The sequence below is a fragment of the Xylaria bambusicola genome (genome assembly GCF_022495145.1).
Source record: "Xylaria bambusicola strain CBS 139988 unplaced genomic scaffold F5B22scaffold_12, whole genome shotgun sequence".
Classification (NCBI taxonomy): Eukaryota; Fungi; Ascomycota; class Sordariomycetes; order Xylariales; family Xylariaceae; genus Xylaria; species Xylaria bambusicola.
In genome coordinates, this window is record NW_025953565.1 from 197,324 (window position 1) to 223,080 (window position 25,757).

General features: G+C 50.6%; 4 protein-coding genes across 4 annotated transcripts; all 4 read right to left on the reverse strand.

Annotated features, from left to right (window-relative positions):
• Positions 1 to 1,092: 1,092 nt before the first annotated feature.
• F5B22DRAFT_635153 (Nup93/Nic96-domain-containing protein) lies at positions 1,093 to 7,262 on the reverse strand (the record flags this gene model as incomplete). Its single annotated transcript, XM_047977100.1, has 7 exons — positions 1,093 to 1,413; positions 1,472 to 4,143; positions 4,174 to 4,611; positions 4,676 to 4,711; positions 5,379 to 6,426; positions 6,487 to 7,056; positions 7,125 to 7,262. 7 exons carry the CDS (start codon positions 7,260 to 7,262, stop codon positions 1,093 to 1,095), a joined length of 5,223 nt encoding a protein of 1,740 aa, XP_047832530.1.
• A 2,039-nt stretch (positions 7,263 to 9,301) lies between these two features.
• F5B22DRAFT_653941 (uncharacterized protein) lies at positions 9,302 to 12,064 on the reverse strand (the record flags this gene model as incomplete). The annotated part of the gene is made up of 3 exons (XM_047979760.1): positions 9,302 to 9,579; positions 9,716 to 10,593; positions 10,694 to 12,064. 3 exons carry the CDS (start codon positions 12,062 to 12,064, stop codon positions 9,495 to 9,497), a joined length of 2,334 nt encoding a protein of 777 aa, XP_047832531.1. The 3' UTR covers positions 9,302 to 9,494.
• Positions 12,065 to 13,627: 1,563 nt separating this feature from the next.
• On the reverse strand, positions 13,628 to 16,669 carry F5B22DRAFT_61604 (VTC domain-containing protein). The gene is made up of 3 exons (XM_047975563.1): positions 15,720 to 16,669; positions 14,083 to 15,668; positions 13,628 to 14,010 (listed from the first exon to the last, which is right to left on the reverse strand). Exons 1-3 carry the CDS (start codon positions 16,351 to 16,353, stop codon positions 13,933 to 13,935), a joined length of 2,298 nt encoding a protein of 765 aa, XP_047832532.1. The 5' UTR covers positions 16,354 to 16,669; the 3' UTR covers positions 13,628 to 13,932.
• Positions 16,670 to 16,831: 162 nt separating this feature from the next.
• On the reverse strand, positions 16,832 to 24,497 carry F5B22DRAFT_61933 (glutamate synthase). Its single transcript, XM_047975770.1, has 6 exons — positions 23,872 to 24,497; positions 23,762 to 23,815; positions 23,666 to 23,706; positions 22,941 to 23,612; positions 17,565 to 22,881; positions 16,832 to 17,506 (listed from the first exon to the last, which is right to left on the reverse strand). Exons 1-6 carry the CDS (start codon positions 23,994 to 23,996, stop codon positions 17,368 to 17,370), a joined length of 6,348 nt encoding a protein of 2,115 aa, XP_047832533.1. The 5' UTR covers positions 23,997 to 24,497; the 3' UTR covers positions 16,832 to 17,367.
• Between the last annotated feature and the right edge of the window lie 1,260 nt (positions 24,498 to 25,757).

Sequence of the window (25,757 nt, forward strand, 5' to 3'; positions counted from 1 at the left end):
GACTGGGCACTCGGAATTGCATTGGGGGATGGAGTGAGACTGTCGGGGTCTTGTCAGGGTGTGGACGGGGTGTGGACGGGGTGTGAATGGGGTGCGTGAGCTCGCGCGAAGGTCGCAGGCGGGAGACTGGAGACTGGAGGCAGAAAACCCCATCGTGACCACGCTTGGCAGTGTCTCGTTCTCGGCGTTTTCAGTCAAGTGGGGACTGCCATGAATCAGAAGACGTCTCAGGGAAAGAGCCAGATGACTCGATGGAGCTGAACCAGGCACGAATGTACGAATGTGGTGCTAGCGCAGTACCAGCCTGCCATATAATGATATACTTAAGTAAGTATGGTAGCATATGGTAGCATATGGTAGCAGATGACAGCCGTTCATTATCCCTCTGGTACCAGAGGGTACCTCTGGGCGACTCATTAGCGAGCGTCCTCGCTAGGTATCCTGAAATGGAAGAAGACATCGTCATCAGAATTATCCTTTTCTTCATTTCCTTTGTCGGTGTGTATACGTAGGCGTGTTGAAGTTAGATTTGGTTGGTTCCGCCCAGTTCCGGCTGGTAGTTCACCAGGGTTCTCGTACTCCTTGTTGGCCCGGGGGGGGGGGGGGGATCCATCACAATCAATCATCTGCCTGCCAGATACCTACATGCAAAGTAGGTAGCCATAGTATCGGTTCTGCTCCAAGAAGTAGGTAGGTCGCCCCGAGCCAATATGCTATGGGTAGGTGCTTAGTCTAAGTAGGGCTAATAGACGCCTCATTCACTTCGATTTGGAAATCAGCAATGCATGCGAAGCTTCTGGATTGTTTAGCTTGTTCAGCTGCTATTAGCTCAGTTGAATTACTGTATCGTCTCCCTTTTCGTCTGTAAAACGCTGTACATGAATCCTACATAACACTATACGTATATGCTTAGCAGTTATGTAGGTAGTCTATCATCCCGTGAAGGCATACTGTGTTTCCCACGGGTTCCTCGAGGTAATCATTACATTGTACTGCTACCCATGCCCAATAGCCATCATCTGCTCTTACGTTGCCCCTTCCCAATGGTCGTGTACTCCTTCACGTCTTGATGGCTATGTTTCCTCTCATGCTTTAATCTGCAGATGCCCTAGCCAGTGCTTCAAGTAGGTGTGGTGGGAACCTGTACCGCAGCTGACTGGTATACGTGGTCAAATCTATGCTAATCTGCTTGAGGTTGTCGCACATAGCCCGGCGCGACCCTTCGTTGCCACTAAATTGTGCGCTCATAAGCCGCTCTCGCTGTCGGATGCAACACGTGATGGACCACATCAGCAAGTTCGGAACGTTGATGGCCACCGCCTGCGACAGTCCCGAGAATTTGGATGCGTAGTGCCGGACTCTCGTAGGGTCGCCACCAGCATCTAATGGAAGAATTTCGAGCGCGCGGATTTTCTACAGGCTGGGTCAGTAGGATCCTCGAGGAGAGAAGATAGATTGATGAAAAACTTACATCCAACGCATCGGGCCATTGACCAACTTCCACAAGATTCTTAATCTCGCTCATTTGCAAGAGAAGGTGACAAGCAATTCGGTTTTGGTTCTGGATTTTGGTTGAGAACATAGCATCTTTCTCATACATGGACATCATGGTGTAGGCGAGCTGAATGGGGTCATCCAGAGATGCGAGGCTTAAGCTGCTTCCGGGTTGTGCTTCAGGCTTCTCACCACTGGCGCGTGGTTTGACAGGCACGAGACGCATAGGATCTTCGCCAATCTCAAGTGAGATAGCCTCGCTCAAAGCGCGACTAACAATTGTGACAACGCTATCGTAATCTCCGGCAAGATGATATAACAACACGGCATCCGTTGTCCGACCATTGTCGTCAGCAAATCGAGCTGCTTGGAGAGTAACCGTCCTAACGAAATCATCCTCCTCCTGCAATCCTATCAGTGGACCGCGTTCCTCAATGAGACCTGTAATACGGCGTCCATCTGGCCTAATGTCACCAATCAGCTTGCTAAATTCTCTTGTCTCCAGCACCAGCTCTCGGAGGGCCACATGACATAACTCTGCCTGCTGACGCCCTTGTTCTCCTTCTAGATCAGCATTGAGACAGATGAGAGTGAGATAATCCACTGCAGAGTTCACATCGGCGGCACGGAAATCTCTTGTGTAGTATCCTAGCATTCGGCCGAAGCTTAGCTGCGGCTTTGAGCGAGTGTCATAAGATAGGAGTGTGTCCGATGTATTCCACGGATCGGCTGGTCGAAGGAGGCCGTAGTACTCTAGACCAATCGCGAAATGGATAGCGTCCACATAGGAGAATGTATAAAGATACGATATGGCTTGCTCAAACATGCCTGCCAAGATTTGCAGGTAGAAAAACATGCCAAAGGTACCATTGGTATCTTCTGTAGGATTCTTGGGGAAATGCTTAAGTCCAATCTCCCGAATGCTTGTGCGAAGATCCTGTAGCCCGTACGACTCGGTAGCCACCTCGGTTGACTTGTCATTTTCACGAGCAAGATTGAACTGAAGCCAAACCCAGTCGTCAATCTCTGTATTCAAGTTGTCAAGACTGCGGTTGCTGACATCGCACCGTCCAATAATCTTGTAACAAGCCATTCGGTAGGGGTCTATGGAATTCTCGGGGGCATTGCGAACTCTCTGGTTGTATTCATTGTTGCATCGGTCTTGTAGTTGGCGCCTCAGCCGTCTTTCAGGGCTACCCACATACTCGAGAAGGTAAGAAGCGAATGTCCTATCAATGGTTCGGAACACTGTAGCTTGTGCCTTGATGTAATGTGCAGCCTCATCAACATGACCAGAGCGTAGCAGGAAGAATACTATTGCCCAGACAAATTCTCCTTCCGCATCCTGCTGAAGCTCGATGTTGTCGGGTACTAGGTCTCGTCTAGCATTTCGTAAGCGCACGTATGCCTGGATCTTGCTGATAACGTCGGGCCGCCCTCCAAGAGCAGCTTCCCGAGGATGTTTCGCTATAACACTTTCAACCTCTTGGAAAAACTTTCGTTCTAGAAAGCGATTTGCACCGTCGAGTATCCTTCTTCTCATCTGCAAGGAAGCAGCAGACTTTTCGTTCAAGTCCAAATAACTATCCTTGAACTGGCGCTCTCGAGCCGTTGCGTCTCCGGCAAATGTCTCGGCCTCCGGATTTTCACCAACTATGAACATGGCAGCATTATAGGCATCAACAAGCTGCTGAGCATGCCTATCGCCGGTTCTGCTCTCCACCTGGGCAAACTCATTAAAGATGGCATATGGTGTCTTCTCCAGACGAGCCAAGTTGAGATCTCTAACGCGCTCGGCGAGTTTAGCTTGCTTCTCTCTAATCAACCGGTCTTCAGTTGATGTGCCGTTGGGCCCCACAGCTGGGCTACCTGCGGCATCTTCCACGTCTTTGAACTCAGGCTGGTGAAGACCAATTCTAGTTGGCGTTCCAATGACTGACTTCTGCATGGCTGAGCGGCCGAAAGCACTACCCTTCATAGTAGACGCAGCAGCTCGAGAAGCCTTTGGATTTCTTCGTGAGCGTCCAAATCCTCCCGACGTTTCTCTGCCTGGTGTTCCGGCGTTGTGTTCACCTGATCCGTCTTCCCTTGGTTTGATACCAAAATGCTCATATATACGCTTTCTCTGTGCCTCCCATTCCATTGTAATATTGTCCTCCAAGAAGTTGTCAAAGTCTCTGGTTGATCTCTCAAGACCGTCAGCAATCATACTCAGCGTAGTTTTTGACTGGAGGTTGGCAAGATATGCTTCAACATCGACTTCTGGCGCAGCAGAAGCAGTAGTTGGTCGGTCAACACGGCCTGCAGTACTAGCACTGAAGTATTTCAGATCTTTCACGGCAGCACCAGGGTCCACACCGGAGGCAGCTAACATATATTGAGCTCTGCCATGCTGGAGAGGATCAACTTGTGGTCCTAATTTTCGAAGGCGTTGCCGGAGATCGCCCAATCCCAGCTGCAAACTAGGAAGGTCCTCCAAGGGGGATTCGCCCTGAGCTTGTTTCTTGCTCTTTGCAAGGAGGCTGTCAAAATAGCCCGTCGTGTTTCCTTGGGGAAGCGCACCATTGTTGGTCGACGCGGTAGGTTGCTGACTGGCTCCAAATAGGCTCGATGTACCCGCGTTTTGATTAGATGTTGGGGCGCCCAGCCCTAAGCCAGAAGGTTGAGTCGCGGTTCCACCGAATAACCCTGGTCCTTGTGTTTGTGGTTGCTGTTGTTGCGCGGTGTTTCCGAGTGTTGAGCCAAACAATCCGCCAGCGGTACCAGTAGCCGCAGGTTGAGCTGTCTGGTTCCCAAACAAACTCCCGGATTGTGCCTGTGGCTGTTGTGTAGCAGTCGAGTTTGCGAATAGGCTAGGCGTCTGGGATGTCTGAGGCTGCTGGCTACCAGTATTGAACAAGCTCGGCGTAGCATTCTGAGTCTGGGATGTCTGAGGCTGCTGGCTACCAGTATTGAACAAACTCGGCGTAGTATTCTGAGTCTGGTTCTGCGCAGTCGAGCTTGCGAACAAGTTAGGCCTCTGGCCACTAGGCTGTTGACCAAAGAGACTCAATCGCGGGGCTGCATTCTGCTGCGGCTGCTGCTGCTGGGCAGTAGAAGCCCCGAAGAGCGACATGGCTAGGACGGTAAGGCTAAAGACGCGGTCGGGTCGGATCGATTGAGTCGTGATACTTTCAATCACAGGGCGATGGGATGGAGCTTGGGGGATGGAGGATGGCTGGCCGGACGCGAAGAAATCTAGGTGTTGCAATTCTGCAGGACGACACACCAGAAAAAAGAGGTCAGGATGACGTGGTAGATACTCAGGTAGTTATTCAGCCAGCGCTACCTCTCTACCCAACTGCGCTTTAGCTTGAGATGTCTGGCAGCTCGAGGCACTGGAAGCTATCGAAATTTCCAGATTCCAAGACAAGGCTGAAAGAAAACAATCAACATGGGCAGGGAAGCTCCGTTGCTGGCTTTGTGCACGGGCCAATCATCTGAACCATTCCGGCGCCTAGTGCTTTTCTACGCGCATCACCTCCCCACAAAAAGCTGCCTAGCTTGAATCTACAGTACACCCAACTACCTACAAATAGCGGCTTAAGGTGTACCTAGCTTTAAGTACACCGCATACCTGCATGGGTGTCATCTTTACCACAAGCTTTATTTTCTCTCGCAGACATCGAATACTATGTAATGTGTTACAAATCAACATATAGCGAGGTATATGGCTGTCAATTATGTGATATTTGAATTCTAACCATAGCAACCATTGTATGATCTATATACCTAGCCAACCTAACAGCGCTTGCTTACAAAAAACGGCATCTCATCCGCGAAGTATCCCAATATCACGAAATATCATCCTTTTCCCCCTTCTTTTATTTCCATTTATTTGGGACCCCAGCTGGTAGTCGCCTCATCCACCTTCTTGCGGTAGTCTTGCTGAGTGCGGCATTGGTCGAGGAAGACCTCGTACTTGGTGTCGAGTAACTTCTTCTCGTTCGCGTTCTTTCCGGGCTTCACGAGCCGACCGGGCTTGCTCATGCGGTCCATGATGCTCCAGAGATTCTCGGTCGCGCCTTCACTATCGGCACTGGCTGCTTTAGCTCCGAGCATGGCCGCCCCGTGTACAACAGCCGCGTGTACGTATCGTGGGATAAGCACCGGCATGTCGCAGCAGGTCGCGATAAGATTCATAAGCATTTCATTCTGACACTGGCTGCCTGACATGAAGATGGTCTGTATGTTATGGCCCTCCTTGTTCATAGCCTCTACAATCTGTCGTGTCTGCAACGCGATGAACTCCATCGTGGCATAATAATAGAGCGCTAAGCCATCCACGCTAGAATCGGAGCTGAGGCCGATGACGGCACCCTTCATGTTTGGATCCGCGACGGGTGAACGGTTGCCCCATAGGTCGCCGTAGAAGAAGAAGTGTCTCCCGAGATACGATACCGTCGGTGCTTCGGCCTTTTCGGCTAACTCTCGGAGGTGGACGTTCAAGTAATCATAGACATTCATTTGCGTCGCTTCTGCAAGGGGTATAACGTCCTTATGCGCCGGATGTGTTTCAATGACATGGCGTAAAAGTTCTCCAGTCGCTGACTGGCCGCCCTCTGCCAGCCAAAACCCTGGGAGAAGAACGTCACGGTACGGTCCCCATACACCATTGACGAACACAGGTTTCTCGGACAAAGCTAGGTGGCAGGTTGAGGTACCAGCCACAGCGGCAAGTCTTGTCGAGGCCTGGGCTAGGTCGTTTGCAGGATGAGTTTCGTCTGCGTGTCCGTATTGCGTATCGACCTTAGCTCCTACCGTGCCAATCCAACCGGCGTAGGCATCAATAACGCCACTGCCGACTGCGATTCCAGCAGGTATTCCGAGCTGCTTGCTAGCATGCTCTGACAGTGTGCCGACTAATTCACCCGCACTCATGTACTTGCCATTCTGCAAACTGAGTTAGTGAACTCCTCTTACGATCGAACACGTTAAAGTAAATAGGCTCACCACCCCGTCGACTCCTCCCATGCGCTTGAAGTTGTCTTCAACCAAGTCGCTCAGTCCAATTGTATGGTAAAAATCCTCTTGCCAGCCCTTGACACTTCCGTCGACGCCAACGGGGACGTATCCTTGCTTGCAGACGGTGCTGCAGAAGCTGCGGGTCTCGTTGCCTGTGGCCAAGTGCGTAAGAGCATCTGCTAAATCGTAAAATTTGCAGCGACTGAAAAGTTCCGGGGGCATATTGTTCTTAAGCCAGAGTACCTTGGGGATTTCCATCTCAATACTCATTTTGCCTCCGACATAGCGCAGCAGATTATGGCCAGTAGCGTTAATCTTCTCGGTCTCTTCCACGGGACGATGGTCGAGCCAAAGAATGACATTGCGGTCGTTGCCATCATTCTCAAAGTCGGGTCCGGTGACGGGAACAGGCTCATCGGTGTCGTGTGCAAATACAGCTAGTGAGCAAGTCGCATCGAAGCCGATGCCTTTAATCAATGAAGGGTCAACGCCTGATTGGTGGACAACTCGCTGAACGCAGTGGCAGATACAGTGCCAAATGTCTGTCGTGGATTGTTCCTAATGCGGCACGTCAGCGCAAGGGTCCTAGAATAGGTAAGCCGAAGAGGAGCTTCAGGAGTGCTCACATAGTAACCAGTCTGAGGTTGCCAGAGCTTGATCGCTTCGGAAGCAAGAGCTCTGATGTCTCCTGAAGAATCGATGAGACACGCACGGGCTGAACCCGTACCGACGTCAATCCCTATGTAGTGGTCCTGTGAAGCCATGGCGTGTCAATTGAGAATTCTGACTTGGTTCACGAGAATGGAAATACGGCCTGCTTGAGGGGGCGACCGATGTAAAGGTGCACGTACATTGTTCTCAATGTGAATTACGTTACGAGTACTATCAAATGCCATGGCACGTTAGAGAAGTGGTTTCTACCAATTAGGCGGAGAGCTCAGGTTAAATGTGTGCTTGCTCAGGAGCGCCGTGTATCAGCTTGTACGAGGGCAGCGTGTTTGTTTTATAGCAAACAGGGACAGGGCATGGTAAGATATCGGTCGTTGAGATCATCGAAATCGGTTCACGACTTACTCCATGTTAGGAAATGACGAGCGTCAAGCACAGCAGCCACAGGCGTAATAATGATGGTAAGCCGAGAGGGCAGACAGGGGAGGCGACCTGCGCGGCGATGGTTGTCGGGCGTCCAATGATGTTTCTCGCGGCTGTGTGTCCGTGTGTGGGATTATGCGAGTGTGTGGTGAGGGAATGGGTGCCGATGTGGCTTATTCAGGCCCTGGTGTCGTATCCCGGAATGCGGTAAGCTAAGCAGGCAGGGCAGACAGGGTATCTAGTCGTCGATAGGTATGCAGGGTTCAAACTGCTCAAGGTTCTTCTGGTAAGCAGAGACACAGACAAGTCGACGATCTTGGAAACAAACTGACCAGACACACTCGAGACACTCTTGGGGAAAAGGTACGGTTGGTTCACGAATTGGTAGGAGAGTTGTAACAGGGAAAGATTGATTCCCAAAGGGGGATCTCTTCTTAGATAGCAATTTTCTACTCTACTAGCAAGGGGGGATTCGCTCGAGCTGTCTAGAAAGCTCGAGTGCAGATCGAGTGGAAGCTCTCAGAGCCCTACTGTGGATGGATCTGGATGGAGATAGCTATACCGAGGATCGTCGAGAGCATCCTTCCTTTGGAGGGGTAAAGCGTCGGTGTCGTCACAAGTGGGGGAGATAAGGTGGGGTAGGTGCTCAAAGTGGAAGAAGAGCTGGCGCGAGCTGGGCTTCTGTGGGCAGAGTGTGGGGAGGCTGTCCGGCTTTGCTTCCAGGGCTCGCAGGGCACCACTGGTCTCTGGCCTGTCTGTATGGGCAGTGAGTAAGGACACCTGTGGAAGAGTGCTTAGCTAGTTGCAGAGCTAAGTGTGTTACTTTACAGTAGTTCTGCAGTAGTCGACCGGGTCACAGCCATGTCCAAGGCGCAAGCCAACTCGCCAGGGTCTTTGCATCTCTCGAATGGTGGTTGTCGACAACGACGATGATCATGGATTACTAGTCGAGCTCCCCATTCCCTGGAAACACTCTGCTAAAAAGTTGGGGTCGAGACCAAAGTCGACCCCACTAAAGCTGCATTTTTGCACATCATCTGCACATCCAAAACGACCCTGCAACATTGTGACCGCTAATTCTTATTATCATTACTATTAGTATTAGGTATGAATATCCGGAAGAGCTATTGTTTTCAGAAAAGTGGAAAAGCAGACCTACCTTGGTATTGAAACGAGCATACAAGACGAGCAACAAGGAAAATTCTGATACAAACTTTTTTTTTTTTTTTTTTTTTTTTTTTTTTTTTTTTGGTGAGCACTCCCCGGCACACCGGACCACCTCTACGCTAAAAACAGCTTGACGGACAGGATGTGGGATAGACAACACAAACAAACTCACAGAAACCCAACGTGGACACCTTCGTACATGATGATGATCTGGCATTGATCCCATCCTATCCAGTTAGATGTAGTAGACAGTTCTATGAGCGCTCCTCTCATGCACCAATGTGCCGATCATCCGGTTTTTGCTTTCTCTTATTTCTGCTCATCCCACACCCCCCAAGCAGATAAACACACCGACATACGTACAAGAAGGAGAACAAATAGATAAGTCATCACAACGTCTTGTGCTCGAGTCGGAATCCATATCTTCTCACCATAACGGAGGTGAAGGGGAGATCAAACTTCAAGGCCACTCAAATAAGTATCGTACTCTTCTGTCGGAGCAAGATTCTCCAGAAATCTCTGGAGAAACGGACGCCTACTTATGGCGATGAATAAATGAATCAATAAATAAAAAAAAAAACATCGAAAGACGTAATGTGGGTATAGCCATAGATACTGTACGTAGACTCCATTCACCAAGCTTTCTTCCCTTCCCTTCCCTTCCCTTCCCTTCCCTTTCCTTAACAACGACAACAACACCCAAACCAGAAATAAAAATAAAACGACAATATCGCGCCCTAATCTAACCCATCGCCCTGCTCCTCGACAAGTATCACGACCGTTAAAGTCGCGGCATACGCCTCGCGAATAGCACACGCCATACTAAATTGCGCAAAAACACCGTTAGCAATGTGGCCTTTTCTCCTTGGGCGCTTACACTTTAGATAGGTAATGTGAATGAAGGAGATATCAGAAGAGTAACGAGAAGAGTAATAAATAGTAAGAACGGAAAACTCACCACGTCTTCCCAATATCCGCCACGACAGCGCTCAATCCCCAATGAGAGCACCAAGCCCGCGCAAGGACCTCGTTATCCCTGACACCAAACGCCTCGACGACGAGCACGCGCTCGGCATCATCCGCGTCCTGCGGCACGGTCTTATTCTGCATCATCTGCTGGCCATTGCTCCCGCCGACGGGCGTCGAGACGGCGCTCCTATCCTTCAGGCTTCCGCTGCCGTTGACCGGCGCTGGTCGGACCCAGTCCGTGATCTCGACCACCTCGTCGACCCGCACGACGGTGTGGACGTAGTCGAAGAACAGCGGGTGCGGGCCGTCGGAGCACGGCCACGCGTGGATGAAGCTCACGTCGTAGCTCAGGCGCAGAGGCCAGCTGACGCCGGCGATGGCGAACTGGAGACTCGCGTCGAACCAGCCCGGGCCGCCCGATTCCTGCCCGGCGGATTCGGCGAGGGGTTTCAGGTTGAGCATTTCGATGCGCACCGTGTCGACGTTATCGTCGCTGTCGGGCGTCAAGAGCTCGTACTCCTTCACGGGATATACCTCTGCAGCCGGGCCGAGCGGATCGCAGCGCTCGCTCATGGTGGCCGTGTCCTCGGGGGTCATACGCTGGCGGGACCTGCGACAACGTATCCGCGCGATCTGGTTGCGGCTGAGATCACTCGAGGGACGGGCGGGACCGACCCATCCGGCGACCTCGAGACAAGTGGGCGCGAGGACTTTCCCAACAATGCTGGTTGATGTCCAATACGTATAACTATTACGATATTGGAATCCGCAGTTTGGGTTCAAGTGAGTTAGTAGCGCGAGATGATCCGTCGCCTTATCCGGATCTATGTCGATCAGGCTGTTCATCATGAGGAAGGGGAACGTGGGCTATGGTATATATTAGCATAGGTTCTCACCGTGTGAAGACATATGTCTAGCTGTTAAGGAGATAGTGAACGTTAACTCTACGCCGAAGAACCCTACTTACACCAGGAAGCACCAATCCGCTGAAGAATGCCATCGCATGAGAACTGATTGTCAGTAGGCTTCCTTCCGCATCACGTTCCTTTAGTACGTCCAGCGTTTCCGCAAGATTTGACCATTTCATCATCTGCGCGAACCGCTTAAGCATCTTGGTTTGACGCTTCCTCAACTTATACCGTAGTCGGATTTGTTCAGCCGTCGCGCCGTAATCCTCGATGCGTATATTATCCCTCCAGCGTCTCGCCAGGGCTAGGTTCCATTGAATCTTTGGCGGGATTTGCCCCATGAGGCGTTCTTTAGCCCAGTCGGTGTGCAACCTAGAATTTATACGCAGCTCGAGCTCCAAGCTCAGAAGCACCTGGTAGAAGAATTTCAGATATTGATCGTGATTTGCCGGGCTTGTATCATAGATGAATTTAGTAACGACCTGATTCTTAGGGTTTGTGAAGTCAATCCAGTCGCCGCTAGACAGACATACGACGAGATCCGTAATCTGTTGCTCCATACGTTTATGGGGGCTTGATGTTTTTCCCGGGTCTCGCAAGAATCGCTTGTAAAGTTGCTGATACATGAGCTCCTGATCGTCATCTTCCAGGCCAGCCTCAAGATCCTTGAGCCGCTCAAAGATTTGCGTAAGGTTGACCTCACGCGGCGCCATCCCCGGGTCACGCAATGCTATCATCGGCGGCATTACACTCGATCGGCCCACCCAAGCGTTCAAAGTGATGGTACCCGGCCGGGCGCCAACGCCAAAGGCAACGCTTGGTTGCTCTAATGTCTCCCATGGGGAAGTAGGCGGTCCCGTACCTTGGACCCGTAGACTCATCAGCTGCGTCATCGCATTATGCTGGTTGACAGCGTCGCTCTCATCGCCGTGATTCCCAGCCGTCGTCGCATTTAGGCCGTAATAGTGATCCGAGGCGTGCATGATGGGCCGTTTGTGACCTTTGTGTGTAGGCACACCCCTCGAAATCAACTCCATCGCCTGACCGAGAGTGAGCTCCTCGTCGTCAGACATGCCTGAGGGTGGCCATCTCGTCAATGGTAGCTGGTCGTAGACATGGCCGTTTAACTGTTCCCGGCCTTTACCCTTGGAGTCACGTGGATCGGGCCGCCGGGGTCGACGGCGTGTGCCTGTGGCGCCACTGCCTCGGCTGTCGAGCAGGTCACCAGCGCTCGTCTTTCTGGGAGATCCCTCATCCTCCTCCTGTTCCTGTGAGGTCTCGGTGAGCGCTATGCACGAACATAGCTTAGCTGCACTTGAGAGCAATGCCGGAGGGAGACTACGTACCACCAGCCCGTGGCCCGGTTGGGCGTTGCTGCGACTGCGAAATAAGCCAGTCCAAAAGCGCTTCTTCTTAGGCTGCTCGGTCATGTCTGCGTGGCTGCGGTGAGGTCATTCGGGCATGGGTTTGGACGGATCGGGCGTCCGAGTCTGGAGGAAACGATTGAGTGTGAGATGCCTCGTAATCATGATCGGTGGGGGGTGCGAACACGCGTCAGTGAGTGTGGCTTGGGCAGTGATAATCACCGCCCGAGAAACAGGTGGCACCTAAAGGAATACGGGATCCGATACTGAATGGTGGACGTGGTGACAGTGGTGGTATCTGCGGTACTTGCTAAAAATAAGGGAGACTAGATAATTGTAGGTTTGTTTACTTGAGACAATGTTTGGGCGAATGAGAGACTGGGCCGGATGAGGTGGGTTTTGAAACGAGCGTTTTGGGTAGCCAATTATTCAAATAAGTATATGTAAGTAATCAGGAGTAGTTCGAAATATGAAAATGTAGGTAGGTAAGTAAGTAAGGATGCCGTTCGGAACGAAAGTCTGGAATTTGGAAGCCTGTTGGCGGTGTTGGCGATAGCGATAATGATGAAGATGACGATGGTCAGGATGGAACTTGCAAGGGTTCAAAGGTGGATGATCGACCCGAAAGTAAGTAGATCACACAACTGTGTCGATGAATGAAGTGTAGACAGAGAGGGTAGACAAAAAGACAAACGGACAGACAGGCAACCTACAGTATTATGTATGTAGTACAAGTTCTACGGTGTTCGAGTGCCGAAAAGCACTGATAGACGCATTAAATACCTAGAAACAGACAGATGCTTCCAGGATAGACAGACAGACAGACAAACAAGGGGACGGCGACGGCGACAGTCAGACAGACAGATAGAAATGAACCGTGCGTTGACGGATGCGATGCAATGCGATGCACTTCGGCCTAGCGCGCGCTCCCTCTCTGGAGAGAGTCTGTGGTGTAAGTAAGTGAAGTCGGGTCAGCCAATTGGTGGCCTCACGACCAGTGAAGCTACGAATCGTCATTCATGCACGGCCAAATTCCCTTTACATACTCCATACTCCATGTACGTACGTACCTAAGGGTTAGCCAGAAGTAAAGTACCTAATAAATAGTATGTAGGTATGTAGGTAGGTAGGTAGGTGGTAATGAATAAAGTCAAGGAGCTGCATGCATGTGTGGTGTTGTGTGTGTGTGTGCCGTGTGTCATGTTCCGGCGCTGCCTGGCTATCCAGACGATCGGAGAGTGCGAGGTGGGAAGCTGAAACAACGGCTCAACCTGGAATGTCCATCGGCCATTTGTCCACGCTTCTCCTTACTATTGAACTGTAAGGTAGGTAAGATAACCAACACCACCACTGCTGACTGCCAGTGGTAAGACAGCACCGGATACACATGTCTATAGTATGTACGTATCCGTACCCAAGTAGATGTGTGACGGTTTATCCATGCCAACCTGTCACCGCTGAATTGTACCTAACAGTTCGAACAGATGGATGGCCAGATACACACTAGACGCCGCCCAATCGTAGTTGTTGGAATGGGAAAATCGTCGGGTCCAATACCCATCTCAGGCTGCCTCTGCTCTTGGCCCCTCATTAATCTGCTCCTGGTTAGTCTTCTACCTTAAATTTCTACTTCAAACCAGGTGTCGGCCTAAGAGTCGATATGTAGTAGTTTGTGTCAATTTCAGAGTCATCATAGAATGATAGAGCTACTGGTTGGTTACAAAATGCCGATTTCTGATATGTACATTCTCGTCAGCCGTCGCTACTTACACTACCTATACTACACATATAATAAACCTTTTTAGTGTTAATTATGCATATTTTCTGTGATATGGTTCAACGCCACACTCCTTTTTACGGGGCCGAGGTTCATATATAATCTGAGCAACTCCGAGACAGTTACGTTCGGTCGTAATACCACATGTCCGAACGTCTTACAAGAGCTCACCGATGAATGCTGTTTCCGTCTCGTTGCGTGCTGGCTGATTGAATCTGCTGAGTGCGTTTCGGTACTGCGGTGTCGTTAATAATCATTTCCTTCAAGTGTATTGCTCAATCGATATCAAGACGGGCCGCCGACTTACCGCGAATACAAAGTTGAGTATCAGTGCGATCATTAATGCCACACTGACGGCCAGAGGCCCGAGCATGTTATCAAAGTCTTTACCGCTGCGTTCTAGTATCATCGCCCGCCTTCGATGGAGCATGGTATTGCCCCAAAGCCCTGCAATAACCGCTATCGCGATGTACGCGATGCCCATGCACTCAGCTACAACGTTCTCGCCTGCCGCTGTGTACAGCCCAAGCGCCAGACTGCCAAGCAACACGCAGATATGCTGCCACTTGAGAAATGTTCGCTCGTTCGCGAGCCATACCTTGGGCTCGATTTGTAGTGGACCTGCGTTTTTCAACCAAACCTCTGGTTTGGTCACACCCTCCGGTAACTGATCTCTTTGGCGCTTACTCCGGCCATAGCGAGATAACGTGAAACCGGGGAAGACTGACGTAAGTGTGCCATAATTACGTTTCGTGTCTGATGGTTCAGGAGCACCATTTTCGTCATCAGCCTCAATGGCCCTGTCGCCAGTCCTTTCCCTAGACGCCTCGGCACGGCGCTGTGCTTTTGCTTCTGAAGCAGCACGCTCAGAGAGATAAGATTTCGCAACGGGTGAGCTCGCAGCCGGCTTATAGGAGCCGCGCTTAACACTCGTTCCAAGGAGGCTATCGACCGCTTGTGCATCCTCAGCCTGCTGGGCACGCCTCTGCTCTTCCTCCTCGTGAGCTTGTTGAGGGTCTTTGCGGATATCCGTCTCCAGATCACTAAGCCAGAATGGCAGACTGTTCACATAGTCCTCAAAGAGTGCTGCTACACCGTGGACAAATTTGGAAAACCTGGGTGTTGCAAAGACCAAGTGAGAGGCCATTAGATCGTCTATCCACCTGGGACGTTTGCGGCCTTCTTCCTCCTTCCACTTGATCTCCAATACGGCATACGGGAACCTCGAAACCTCGCTCTGGTTGATATTCTTGAAAGGATACGTCATATTGCTGTTGTCTATGTCCGTTCGATGCCATTCGGCAGGGTCTCGACACGGCCGATCACGATCCAAGGTATCCTCGCGAATAAACGCGATATCCGTGTCAATGGATATTCTTACCCGGTCGTCGGCAGGCTTCTGAAATGCCGTGCGGGTGTAATTAGCTCTTATAACCGGCTCGAGTTTGTTGACGACGATAAAGTTCTGGATATCCTCGGCAGTCGTTCTAAAAGAATCAATCGAGTCGTTCTGTTGACCTTGTCTCTCCATTTTCTGGATGGATTTCTCCATCTTGTACTCTCCGTCTAAATATTGCTTAATGTATTTGTCCTTGATGTTAAATTTCTTTTCCTCGCTGGTCCCATCTTCATATAGAATTTTCTGCTCTAACAGAATATCGGGCTTGTCGTTCAGCTGGCCGTACCAGCGAAGTCGTAACGAAGAAGCATCGGTCTGACGATTGACTTTCTTGCCATACAGATCGAATTTAGAGTTATCAAAGTATAGCGATGTGATCTTGGGATCCTGGTTGCCGTCGAGCTCCTTGGCAGATTGTTGACTATATACTAGGGCAGGGAGATGGCGTAGGATTGCTGTTTTCACCTCGAGGAGGTTGTCGGGGTGCACCCAAACTACACGCTAGTTAACCCCAAGGCGACGCGAATCAACATAAGCTAGCTTACATTTGTGAGCAGTATAACGCTCTCCGTTATGGACCTCCTCTTGATGCTCGAGGTCGAGGGGCTGCTGCTGCTTGTCCTTGTCGAGGGTTTGATTGATGGCGTAGTACATGAGAGAGAGCTTGTTTAGGAGGGGCGAATATCCTTGTTCTGAATTGAGGCCACGCTGAGCCAGACTCACACGCATCATGGGGCGGACCTTGTATCGGCCGCCACGTTTCCGATCGTGTTTCTTGACAATCTTGAGAAAACCGGTATAGTTCAGGCTACTGTATTTCTTCAGCTTCTTCACCTCGTTCACGATGCCATCTAACTCGGTGCGGAGCTCCTCTAGGCGTGAACTGGCGACGTCGTCCTTGGACGTGTCGTCGGATGGGGCCAGCTCGCGGAGCTTCTCGAAGGTGGCATCAGCCTGTTGCTGTAGACTCGCAGCTGTTTCGGCTTGAAACTGGGAGACCTTTTCGAGCTGAACATTGAATATCTCGGCGCAGAAGCGGTTCTCGTCTTCTTCGGTCCATGGCACATCGTCCTCGTCGCTTTTATCCTCGCGAAGCATGCTCTTTAGCTTGGAGTAGTCGAGATACTGGTCCCTCCATGGCGGGTAGATAGACTCGCGAAGAGTCTTCCCGAATCGCATGTTGAAGCGCTAGGCGCAGCAATTTGAGTTGTAAAGGCGATGGATAAATTCAGTATATCCAACCAAAAGCTGCAACGAGTTTGTACGAAAAAACCTAGGTTGAGCTCAGGACGTGGAATGCTCATGAGACACTGAGAGAAACTTGCGGTTGAAACAGCTAGGATGGGGCCTCGGGGCGTCGAGCCAAAAGCTGCCCACGCGGTTTCGTCACTAGACTTGGATAGCCTCTGGATAGCCATAGAGACGCACCTATGACTAACCTGGAGTAGCTAGGTCAGACTAAGGAGAGAGGGGCTCTGGTCTCCACTAGTCTAGCCCATTTACCTCCAAAAGTCGACATAAAAACTCAATTGACCAATCATGAGGCGTATTATGCCACGTGCAACGGAACAAGAGCTTACCTAGGCACTCTACTTACTTAGTAAGTTAGCAAGTACCTAAGTAACTGAATAAATAATAACATAACACACATCATAATCGGAGACTCATGAGGAAACATTGAACTACAGTATATAGCAGAGCACAGTTTGGGGAGCTATAATCCACGATACTAGCTTGCTATTTACTTATTGCCATGTTGCATCCAGGACTACTGTGCTGAATTGGTCGACTAGTCGCGTTATTGTTGTTCAACCTGGTCTTGGGTTTTGTCATTTGTTAGATGGCATAGGCAAGTAACTCCAGGCAAAAAGTTCGACGCAAAATACAACCCAGTCAATCATAGCACAGCCATCTCTTAAGAAATTCAGGTGCAGTTATTATTTTCATATGCTCACATTGCTATGGATCAAATAGTTTTGCATCCGTAACCCGAAAAAGACAGCCCTACCCATATGAGCTTCATAGCAGTGGTATCGTTAGGTAATTTTTTTCATCTCTAAATCGTAGATCCATGCTGAGAACCGCTCCCATGCAAAACGCTCGAAATATCCATACAAAACAACACAAGATGCGATACATACACACTCGGAAAGAAAAACAACACAATTAATTCAAAGAGAACCCATGCACGACCTATGCCGCCGCAGGGATCTCAGTCTTGAGGATTTCTTGGGCGCTCTGCCTGACAATACCACCCGTTACGGGCAAGCGGGTATTGCCCTGGAGGTAGAGGTCGACCTCGCGAGCAGATTGTCTTCCTTCGTTGATACCCCTAGTATTAATTAGCATACAGCATTACAGAAGCCACGGTACCTAAAGTTGCAACTTACCAAACAATCAAAGACTGTCCACGACGACAATCACCAGCAGCGAAGATGCCTTCGACATTGGTGGCATAAGAGCCCGCTGGCGTCTTGACATTCTTTCGTGCGTCCTTTTCAATTTCATCGCCGAGTACGCGTGCCTCAGGTCCGAGGAAACCCATGGAAAGAAGGACTAGGTCAGCAGGGAAGAATTGCCTGGTATCCTCGAGTTTCTGCATGTCCCAGCCACCAGTCGCCGACTTAGTCCACTCAACACGGATAGTGTTGATGCCCTTGACATTTCCGCTGCCATCATCGACAAACTCCTCGGACATGATACAGTACTCACGAGGGTCCTTGCCCATATGTTGCGCAACCTCTGTGTGGCCGTAGTCCACTCGGTAGACACGGGGCCACTGGGGCCAAGGGTTATCACGGCCACGCTCAGGGGGAGGCTGCGGCAAGAGCTCGAAGTTAATGACGGATTTGGCGCCGTGGCGAACCGAGGTACCAATGCAATCATTACCAGTGTCACCACCACCAATGACGACGACATGCTTGTCCTTAGCAGAAAGATAAGCGCCGTCAGCCAACTCGGAATCAAGCAATGACTTGGTGTTCTTGTGCAAGAACTCCATGGCAAAGTGGATACCATTGAGGTTGCGGCCTTTGATAGGGAGATCTCGTGCAACAGTAGCTCCAGTGGCGACAACGACAGCATTATTCTGAGCCTTGAGGTCCGTCAGAGTAATATCCTCACCAACGGTGACACCAGTCTTGAACTGAACTCCCTCGGCAGCCATGAAGTCGGTTCTCCTCTTCACAACACGCTTGTCAAGCTTCATGTTGGGAATACCGTACATGAGCAGGCCACCGACACGGTCCGCACGCTCATAGACAGTGACAGTGTGTCCAGCCTTGTTGAGCTGATCGGCGCATGCAAGACCGGCGGGACCAGATCCGATGATAGCAACAGTCTTGCCAGTCCGCTTCGTGGGTGGGGTAGGTACCATCCAACCCATCTCGAAACCGCGGTCAATGATGGCACACTCGATAGACTTGATTCCGACAGGGTCCTCATTGATACCGAGAACACAGGCGCCTTCGCAAGGTGCCGGACAAACGCGGCCAGTGAATTCGGGGAAGTTGTTGGTCATGAGGAGACGGTTAAGGGCATCCTGCCACTGGTTCTGGAAGACCAACTCGTTCCACTTGGGGATGATGTTGGAAATCGGGCAGCCAGTGTCAGACTGGCAGAATGGAACACCGCAGTCCATACAACGGGCTGACTGGTATTTCAATTCATCCTCATCAAGGCGCTGGGAGAGCTCAGCCCAGTCCTTCGTTCTTGTCTTGGCATTTCTGTATTTCTCCGACCGACGCTGATACTTCATGAAACCCTTTGTCTTGTCCAAGACAAGAGCTCGTTTCTTATCGGCAGCATTGTCGCCAACAGTATCCTCCATGTCTTGAAGCTTGGCAGCCTTTTCCTTTTCTTCATTTTTGGGGACGCCAGGAATGACAGGAAGGTTGTACTGGGCGCGCTTAGCTTCGGCAGCCTTGGCAGCCTCCTCCTCTAGGACACGCTTGTAGTCTACGGGTAGAACTTTGATGAAGCGTGGAAGAGCTCGGTTGAAGTCTACTAAAATGCGAGCTGCTAGCTCGGATCCTGTGTAATGGTGATGATCCTCGATCAAGCCTCGCAAGAATGCGATTTCGGTCGGGTCTTCAAGACGAGAGGCCTCGACCATTTCGTCATTGAGTTTAGACAAGAAATTGTTATGAATGTCTAGAACATAGGCAATACCTCCCGACATACCAGCAGCGAAGTTGCGACCAGTGCTACCCAGAATGACGACACGGCCACCTGTCATGTATTCACAACCATGGTCACCAACACCTTCCACGACAGCAGTAGCACCAGAGTTTCGGACCGCAAACCGCTCAGCAGCAATACCGCGGAAGAAACAAGTACCTTGGGTTGCTCCGTACAGACAGGTGTTACCAATGAGAATGTTCTCCTCGGCTTTGAATACTGCTGATCGAGGGGGGTAGATGATGAGTCGACCACCGGACAGGCCCTTACCAACATAGTCATTGGCATCGCCCTCTAGTTCCAGAGTAATACCGGGAGCCAGGAAAGCACCGAATGACTGTCCAGCCGAACCCTTAATATTGACATGAACAGTATCCATGGGCAAGCCGGCTTCACCGTAGCGCTTGGAAACATGGTAGGACAGAGATGTTCCCATTGCTCGGTCGGTATTGACAATATCACACTCGATTCGCGACGGCAATCCCTTTTCGAGGGTCAACTCCGCTTCGGAAATAAGCTTGTTATCCAAGCGAACGTAAAGTCGGTGATCCTGCTTCCGGACATTGAAAGTGGCAACACCAGGTCGTAGCTTGTGGGCTGGTGTAAGGATAAGGGAGAGGTCGATGTTAGAGGTTTTCTTAGTTCGAAGGTCCTCCCGAACTTTGAGGCACTCCACGTGGCCAACCATTTCATTGATGGTTCGGAATCCCAGTTGAGCCATGATAGCTCGGAGCTCATTGGCGATATAGTAAAAGAAGTTGATGACATGCTCAGGGGTTCCAGTAAACTTCTTGCGGAGCTCAGGATCCTGTGTGGCAATTCCAACGGGGCAAGTGTTCAAGTGGCACTTCCTCATCATGATACAACCCATAGCAATTAGTGGAGTGGTAGCAAAGCCCCATTCTTCTGCTCCTAGCAAACAGGCGATGGCAACATCACGACCTGTTCGGAGCTGGCCATCAGTTTGCACAACAACACGGCCACGGAGGTCATTGAGGACTAGGGTCTGGTGGGTTTCGGCGAGACCCAGCTCCCATGGAAGACCAGCATACTTGATACCTGTCCATCGTGAAGCACCTGTGCCACCGTCGTGGCCAGAAATCAAGATGTGGTCAGCCTTAGCCTTGGCTACACCAGAGGCAACAATACCAACACCGGTCTCTGAGACAAGCTTTACAGATACACGAGATCGAGGGCTAGAGCACTTGAGGTCATAAATGAGCTGCTTCAAGTCTTCAATGGAATAGATATCGTGATGCGGAGGTGGAGAAATAAGGCCAACACCAGGAGTCGAGTGTCGAGTACGAGCAATAGATTTAGATACTTTGTGACCGGGAAGCTCACCACCCTCACCAGGCTTCGCACCTTGTGCCATCTTGATCTGGAGCTCGTCTGAGTCGGCAAGATAGGCCGAGGTGACGCCAAATCGTCCCGAGGCAACTTGCTTAATGGCAGACCTCATGGTATCACCATTCGCCATAACTTGAGATCGCTCAGGGTCTTCGCCACCTTCGCCGGTGTTGGACTTGCCGCCCAGACGGTTCATAGCTACTGCCAAAGTAGAGTGTGATTCCATAGAAATGGAACCATAAGACATCGCACCCGTGCAAAATCGTCGAACAATATCTGTCCAAGGTTCAACCTGGTCGATGGGGATAGGTGTGTGCTCATCAAACTTGAAGTCAAGCATTCCACGCAGCGTGCAATTCTTGATTTGTTCGTATTCAGAACGTGAGTACGCCTCGTATGATTTGTCGTTCTTGGTGCGCACAGCGTCCTGCATATTGGCAATGGATGTAGGGTCGTTGATGTGTGCCTCACCACCATCACGCCAATGGTACTCACCAGACTCAGGTAAACCGGGAACACTAACAGTGTCGCGAGAGGGGAATCCACGTTCGTGGAATCTGAATGCATCCTCGGCGATGTGCGTATAAGTTACACCCTTAATACGTGAGGCGGTGCCCCTGAAGCTCCTCTCAACAACCTCATCGTCAATGCCCAGCGCTTCGAAAATCTGGGCACCTTTGTAACTTGCCAAGGTAGAAATTCCCATCTTACTCATGACCTTGAGGATACCTCCGTCGCAAGAGTGCTTATAATTGGCAATGAGCTGATCATCGCTCAGCTTTTTGCGAATCAAACCCTCACGGTTCAGTTTCAAGATGCATTCCATGGCTAAGTAAGGGTTTATCGCGTCAGCTCCATAACCAAGCAAGACACACATGTGGTGAACCTCGCGAGCTTCAGCCGTCTCAAGTACTATGGCAGCCATTGAACGCCATTTGTTGCTGACAAGATGGTGATGTACCATGCCCGATGCAAGCAGAGCGGAAACTGGGACTCTGTCGGCAGATGTCTTACGATCAGACAGCACGATGATCCTATCTTTGGCCTCGATAGCAGCGGTAGCCTCCCGGCAAATGAAGTCTAGGTGCCTCACATAGCCTTCAGTACCTTCTGACTTAGGGAAAGTGAGATCGATAGTCTTGACTGTCCATTCGGGGTGCAGTTTGGACATGTTCGTCAAGCTGTTGAACTCGGGGATGGACAAGATTGGACTGGGTAGGAATAGCCGACCGCATTGAGAGGCATCCATCTCGAGCAGGTTACCCTGAGGACCAACGTAGCACTCCAGGGACATGACAATCGACTCTCTAATAGGATCGATCGGAGGATTGGTGACCTGAGCGAAAAGCTGGCGGAAATACTCGTAGAGAAGACGTGGACCTTGGGCAAGACATGCTAATGGGGCATCATTACCCATAGACCCAAGAGCTTCCTTTTCATCAGAGGCCATAGGAGCAAGAAGTAGACTAACTTGCTCGTGGGTATAACCAAAAGCAAGCAGGTAGGGGTCTTGCTGGATAGGAGTAGCGTCAGGCTTTGGAGCAAGGTCAATCTTGTGCTGCTCAGCAACCTGTGAAACAACTGTGGGAAGTGAAATCAGTTCGTTATCGATCCAAGAGCGGAAGTCGGCACGCTCTGAGACCGCCTTCTTGAGTTCTGAATCATCGATGATACGTCCGGCCTTGGTGTCAACGAGCAACATACGACCAGGTTGGAGACGGCCCTTTTGAACAACGGACTCTGGGTCGACCGGGATAGTACCAACTTCGGAAGCGCAAATGATGCGATCATCGGCCATAACGTAGTATCTGCAAGGGCGTAATCCATTTCGGTCGAGGTTGGCACCGCAGAAACGACCGTCGGCAAATGTGAAGAGAGCCGGGCCATCCCAAGGCTCCATCTGGCAAGCAGCCCACTCATAAAACGCGGCCTTCTTAGGGTCCATGGCTGTGTTACCCTGCCAGGCTTCAGGTACCATGAGCATCACAGCCTCGGGCAATGATAGTACGCCATTGATTGAGAGCAGTTCAAGAACATTGTCGAATGCAGCCGAGTCGGAGCCACCATCTTCGACAATAGGATAGAGATGTTCGAGCTCATCACCAAAAACGTTAGATTGCATGACACCTTCTCGTGCTCGCATCCAGTTCTTGTTACCACGAAGCGTATTGATTTCACCTAAAGTCCTTATTAGAGCTACTCTTTTAAGATTTCTACTTGCAAGTTGGGAAACATACCGTTGTGAGCGGCCCAGCGTAGAGGTTGGGCACGGTCCCAGGAGGGGAAAGTGTTTGTAGAGAAGCGCGAGTGTACAAGCGCGAAATGGGCCTGATAGTCTGCATTTACCAGATCATGGTAGTATTGGTAGACTTGAATTGGCGCCAATTGTCCCTTGTAAACAATGTTCCTGTTTGAAAGGGAGCATAAATAAAACCAGTTCTGTAGGCCGATAGAGTGAGTAGCACGCTTTCGCAGAATATAAAGCTGCTTCTCAAAATTTTTCTCGGGGAATGTCTCTGGATCCGTGTTTTCAGGAGAATTTCCAGAGCCATAAGCAGAAGCAAGGACAACAAATGGTTGCAGTATAGTAGGCTCGCGCGAGGCGGCAGCAGGGCCAAGGAGAGAAGAGTCTACAGGAGGTTCTCGCCACCCTAAAACCCTTAAACCCAATGATTCGGCAATATCTTCCAACTGCCGTTTCGACTCCTGCAAGGTTTCCTCATCAGGCTTGAAAAACAGATTTCCCACAGCATATTGCCCCAGTGGTGGCAGCTGTATTCCTTGCTCCTTTTCAAAGTTCTTGATGAAAAATCTATGGGGTATAGAAGTCATGACACCAGCACCATCGCCATCTCGCGCATCCGAACCCACCGCACCGCGATGGGTCATGTTGCAGAGAAGATTCCGGGCTATACAAGATTAGCTAGGAATTCAACCCGGCTTCAACGAGTGAGGAACGAACCATCGCTAACAATTTTGTGACTGGGCACACCCTTGATGTGGCTACATGGCGGGTTAACAAGGACGTTCAACAGAGGGGAGTTGAACCATAGCATACCAGGCAAAACCGACACCACAGGCATCTTTCTCCAAGCTAGGGTCATACAACCCCCTAGATATAACAGTTAGTGCGAACGTTATCAGGGGGGCACATTGACAATTACGTACTGCTTCACCGGTAGAGCACCCGCCCAAGACTCATTGTTCTCAGTTTGATATTCATAGGGATGGTAAGCTTCAGCTGTGGACTCGATTTCGGTTTGTCTGTCGTCGAAGTCCACTGTAAGGCCCATGTCAGGCAAATAGACGAAGGTTTTTTAGAGATCGACGAGCGGACCGGAGGTCAAAGGTCAAGGTCGAGGTAGATCTGCAGGTGCAGTAGCGATTGAGTGAGATATGAAAGCAGCTCGGTGCTGCTCAGAAACCAGGTCTATGTGGTGAATAAATTGAGTTAGCTACACTAACAGCTTTGTTTGAAGAGGAGAGAAAAAACGCAGAATGGAAAGCAATGGTGAGATAATCCAGTCCAAGGTGGGGTCCATGTTGGCAAAAAAGTCGAGATCGAATGAGATCCATCTGATAAAGTGGCATTCTCCAATATAGAGAGCTGGCGGTTTGGTATGATAGATAAAGACAGCCACTCATAGTGATCATGATGCGAGTCACCCTTTGGCAGCTAGTCGCAAGCCCCAGCGATGGCAAAACCTGGTAGCGGGAGACATGTGAACTGGAATGTGGGGTGATGCATCCACATCCCTGGCGTAGGCCAGACTGTCCAGGCAAAGAGTGCGACTCTCACACCCCACTCACACACCACTAGCCAAACACCTCTTTTATTTTTGCTCTTAAGCGTGGATATTGGTTGCTTGAGTATATTGGCCGGTCGGATGAAGGGAGTGGACGTATCTTGCCATGTCTTGATGATAAAAAGGCGTCCGACAGTCGTGCATTCCAAAGCCCCCTCATTGAACGGCGAGCTCCGGTATCGCAGAACTAGTGGGGTTATTTGAGCTTGGTCTTGATGAGGCCAGGATCTTCTTTCAATTCATAGGAAACAATTGGGGGTTGTTTGGTTGAATGGAATAGGTCTTGATTCAACCATTTCGTGGAGAAATGCTAGTCTGCAAGGTCCTCGAAAATGATGGTTGCTCTGTTGACTGAGTCGGAAAGCTGGCGCTATGGCTGCTGTTTCTGCTGCATCCACTGCCGCCAGGAGCCGCGGAAGAGATAGCTAACAGGCACCCTTGTCCCAATGATGATGTTCAACCGGGTCTGGGCGTGGGTGTAGGTGTGGGGATGTGGCGTGGGGATACAAATCCCATATCAGCACGACCAATTATGCTGGCGGCGGGCTTAATCATGCGGCTACCGGAACTACTCCCTGATAGGTCGGCCTTCATGCAGTCTGATGTAGCTGCCTCTAGAATTGCAAACAGGGTCGAGGGACGAACACCCGTGCTAAAACCTTCAACTGCTGCGTCTGGGAGGGGGGTTCCGGTTGAGCTACCGGAGAAAGAGCAGGCTAGAGAGAGAGAGAGGGGCTGCTGGTCTCAACCTTGAAGTCAAGAAGTCGCGCCGATCGGGGGTTTGAATCGGTCTCGGAAGATCGAGCGTTGGGGTTCCTCGCAGTAAATAGGTAGATAATGCTATGAAGCTATGGCATGTTGTCGCACTCGTTGATTGTTGTCGCTTTCATCACACACGCTGCCGACCTGGACTAGGACTGTTGCTGGACATCGAAACAGAAACATTTCACTTACTATCAAGCTGCGGAGCAGTGTAGAGTATGTTGGTTCAAAAGCCGGAGTATCTTTCGGTACACGGCGACGGACCGGCTCAAATAAGAGAAGTGCTGGTTGGCAAGTTGGTTTGGCAAAGAGAAAGAGAAGGGAGAGAGAGCTTAACGCAGAGAGGAGTGGCGATGTGCTAGGCTTTTATGGATGGATGGATGGATGGATGGATCTACGTAGGCAGGAACGGAGGAGAGCAGTGTAGGTACCTACTGGGGAGCTTGGCCAAGCCTGCGACTGTGAGTGACAAAGCTTGCGAGAATA

What these genes read in the sequence shown, in the direction of transcription:
- F5B22DRAFT_61604 (XM_047975563.1), bottom strand. Translation starts at nt 16,353, where the DNA reads ATGCGATTCGGGAAGACTCTTCGCGAGTCTATCTACCCGCCATGGAGG. An exon ending in GCGTTATACTGCTCACAAAT is followed by an intron (nt 15,669 to 15,719) that starts GTAAGCTAGCTT and finishes ACTAGCGTGTAG; the next exon opens with TTTGGGTGCACCCCGACAAC. An exon ending in TACTCAACTTTGTATTCGCG is followed by an intron (nt 14,011 to 14,082) that starts GTAAGTCGGCGG and finishes ACGACACCGCAG; the next exon opens with TACCGAAACGCACTCAGCAG.
- F5B22DRAFT_61933 (XM_047975770.1), bottom strand. Translation starts at nt 23,996, where the DNA reads ATGGGCCTTACAGTGGACTTCGACGACAGACAAACCGAAATCGAGTCC. An exon ending in GGTGCTCTACCGGTGAAGCA is followed by an intron (nt 23,816 to 23,871) that starts GTACGTAATTGT and finishes TGTTATATCTAG; the next exon opens with GGGGTTGTATGACCCTAGCT. An exon ending in TGTGGTGTCGGTTTTGCCTG is followed by an intron (nt 23,707 to 23,761) that starts GTATGCTATGGT and finishes CCCGCCATGTAG; the next exon opens with CCACATCAAGGGTGTGCCCA.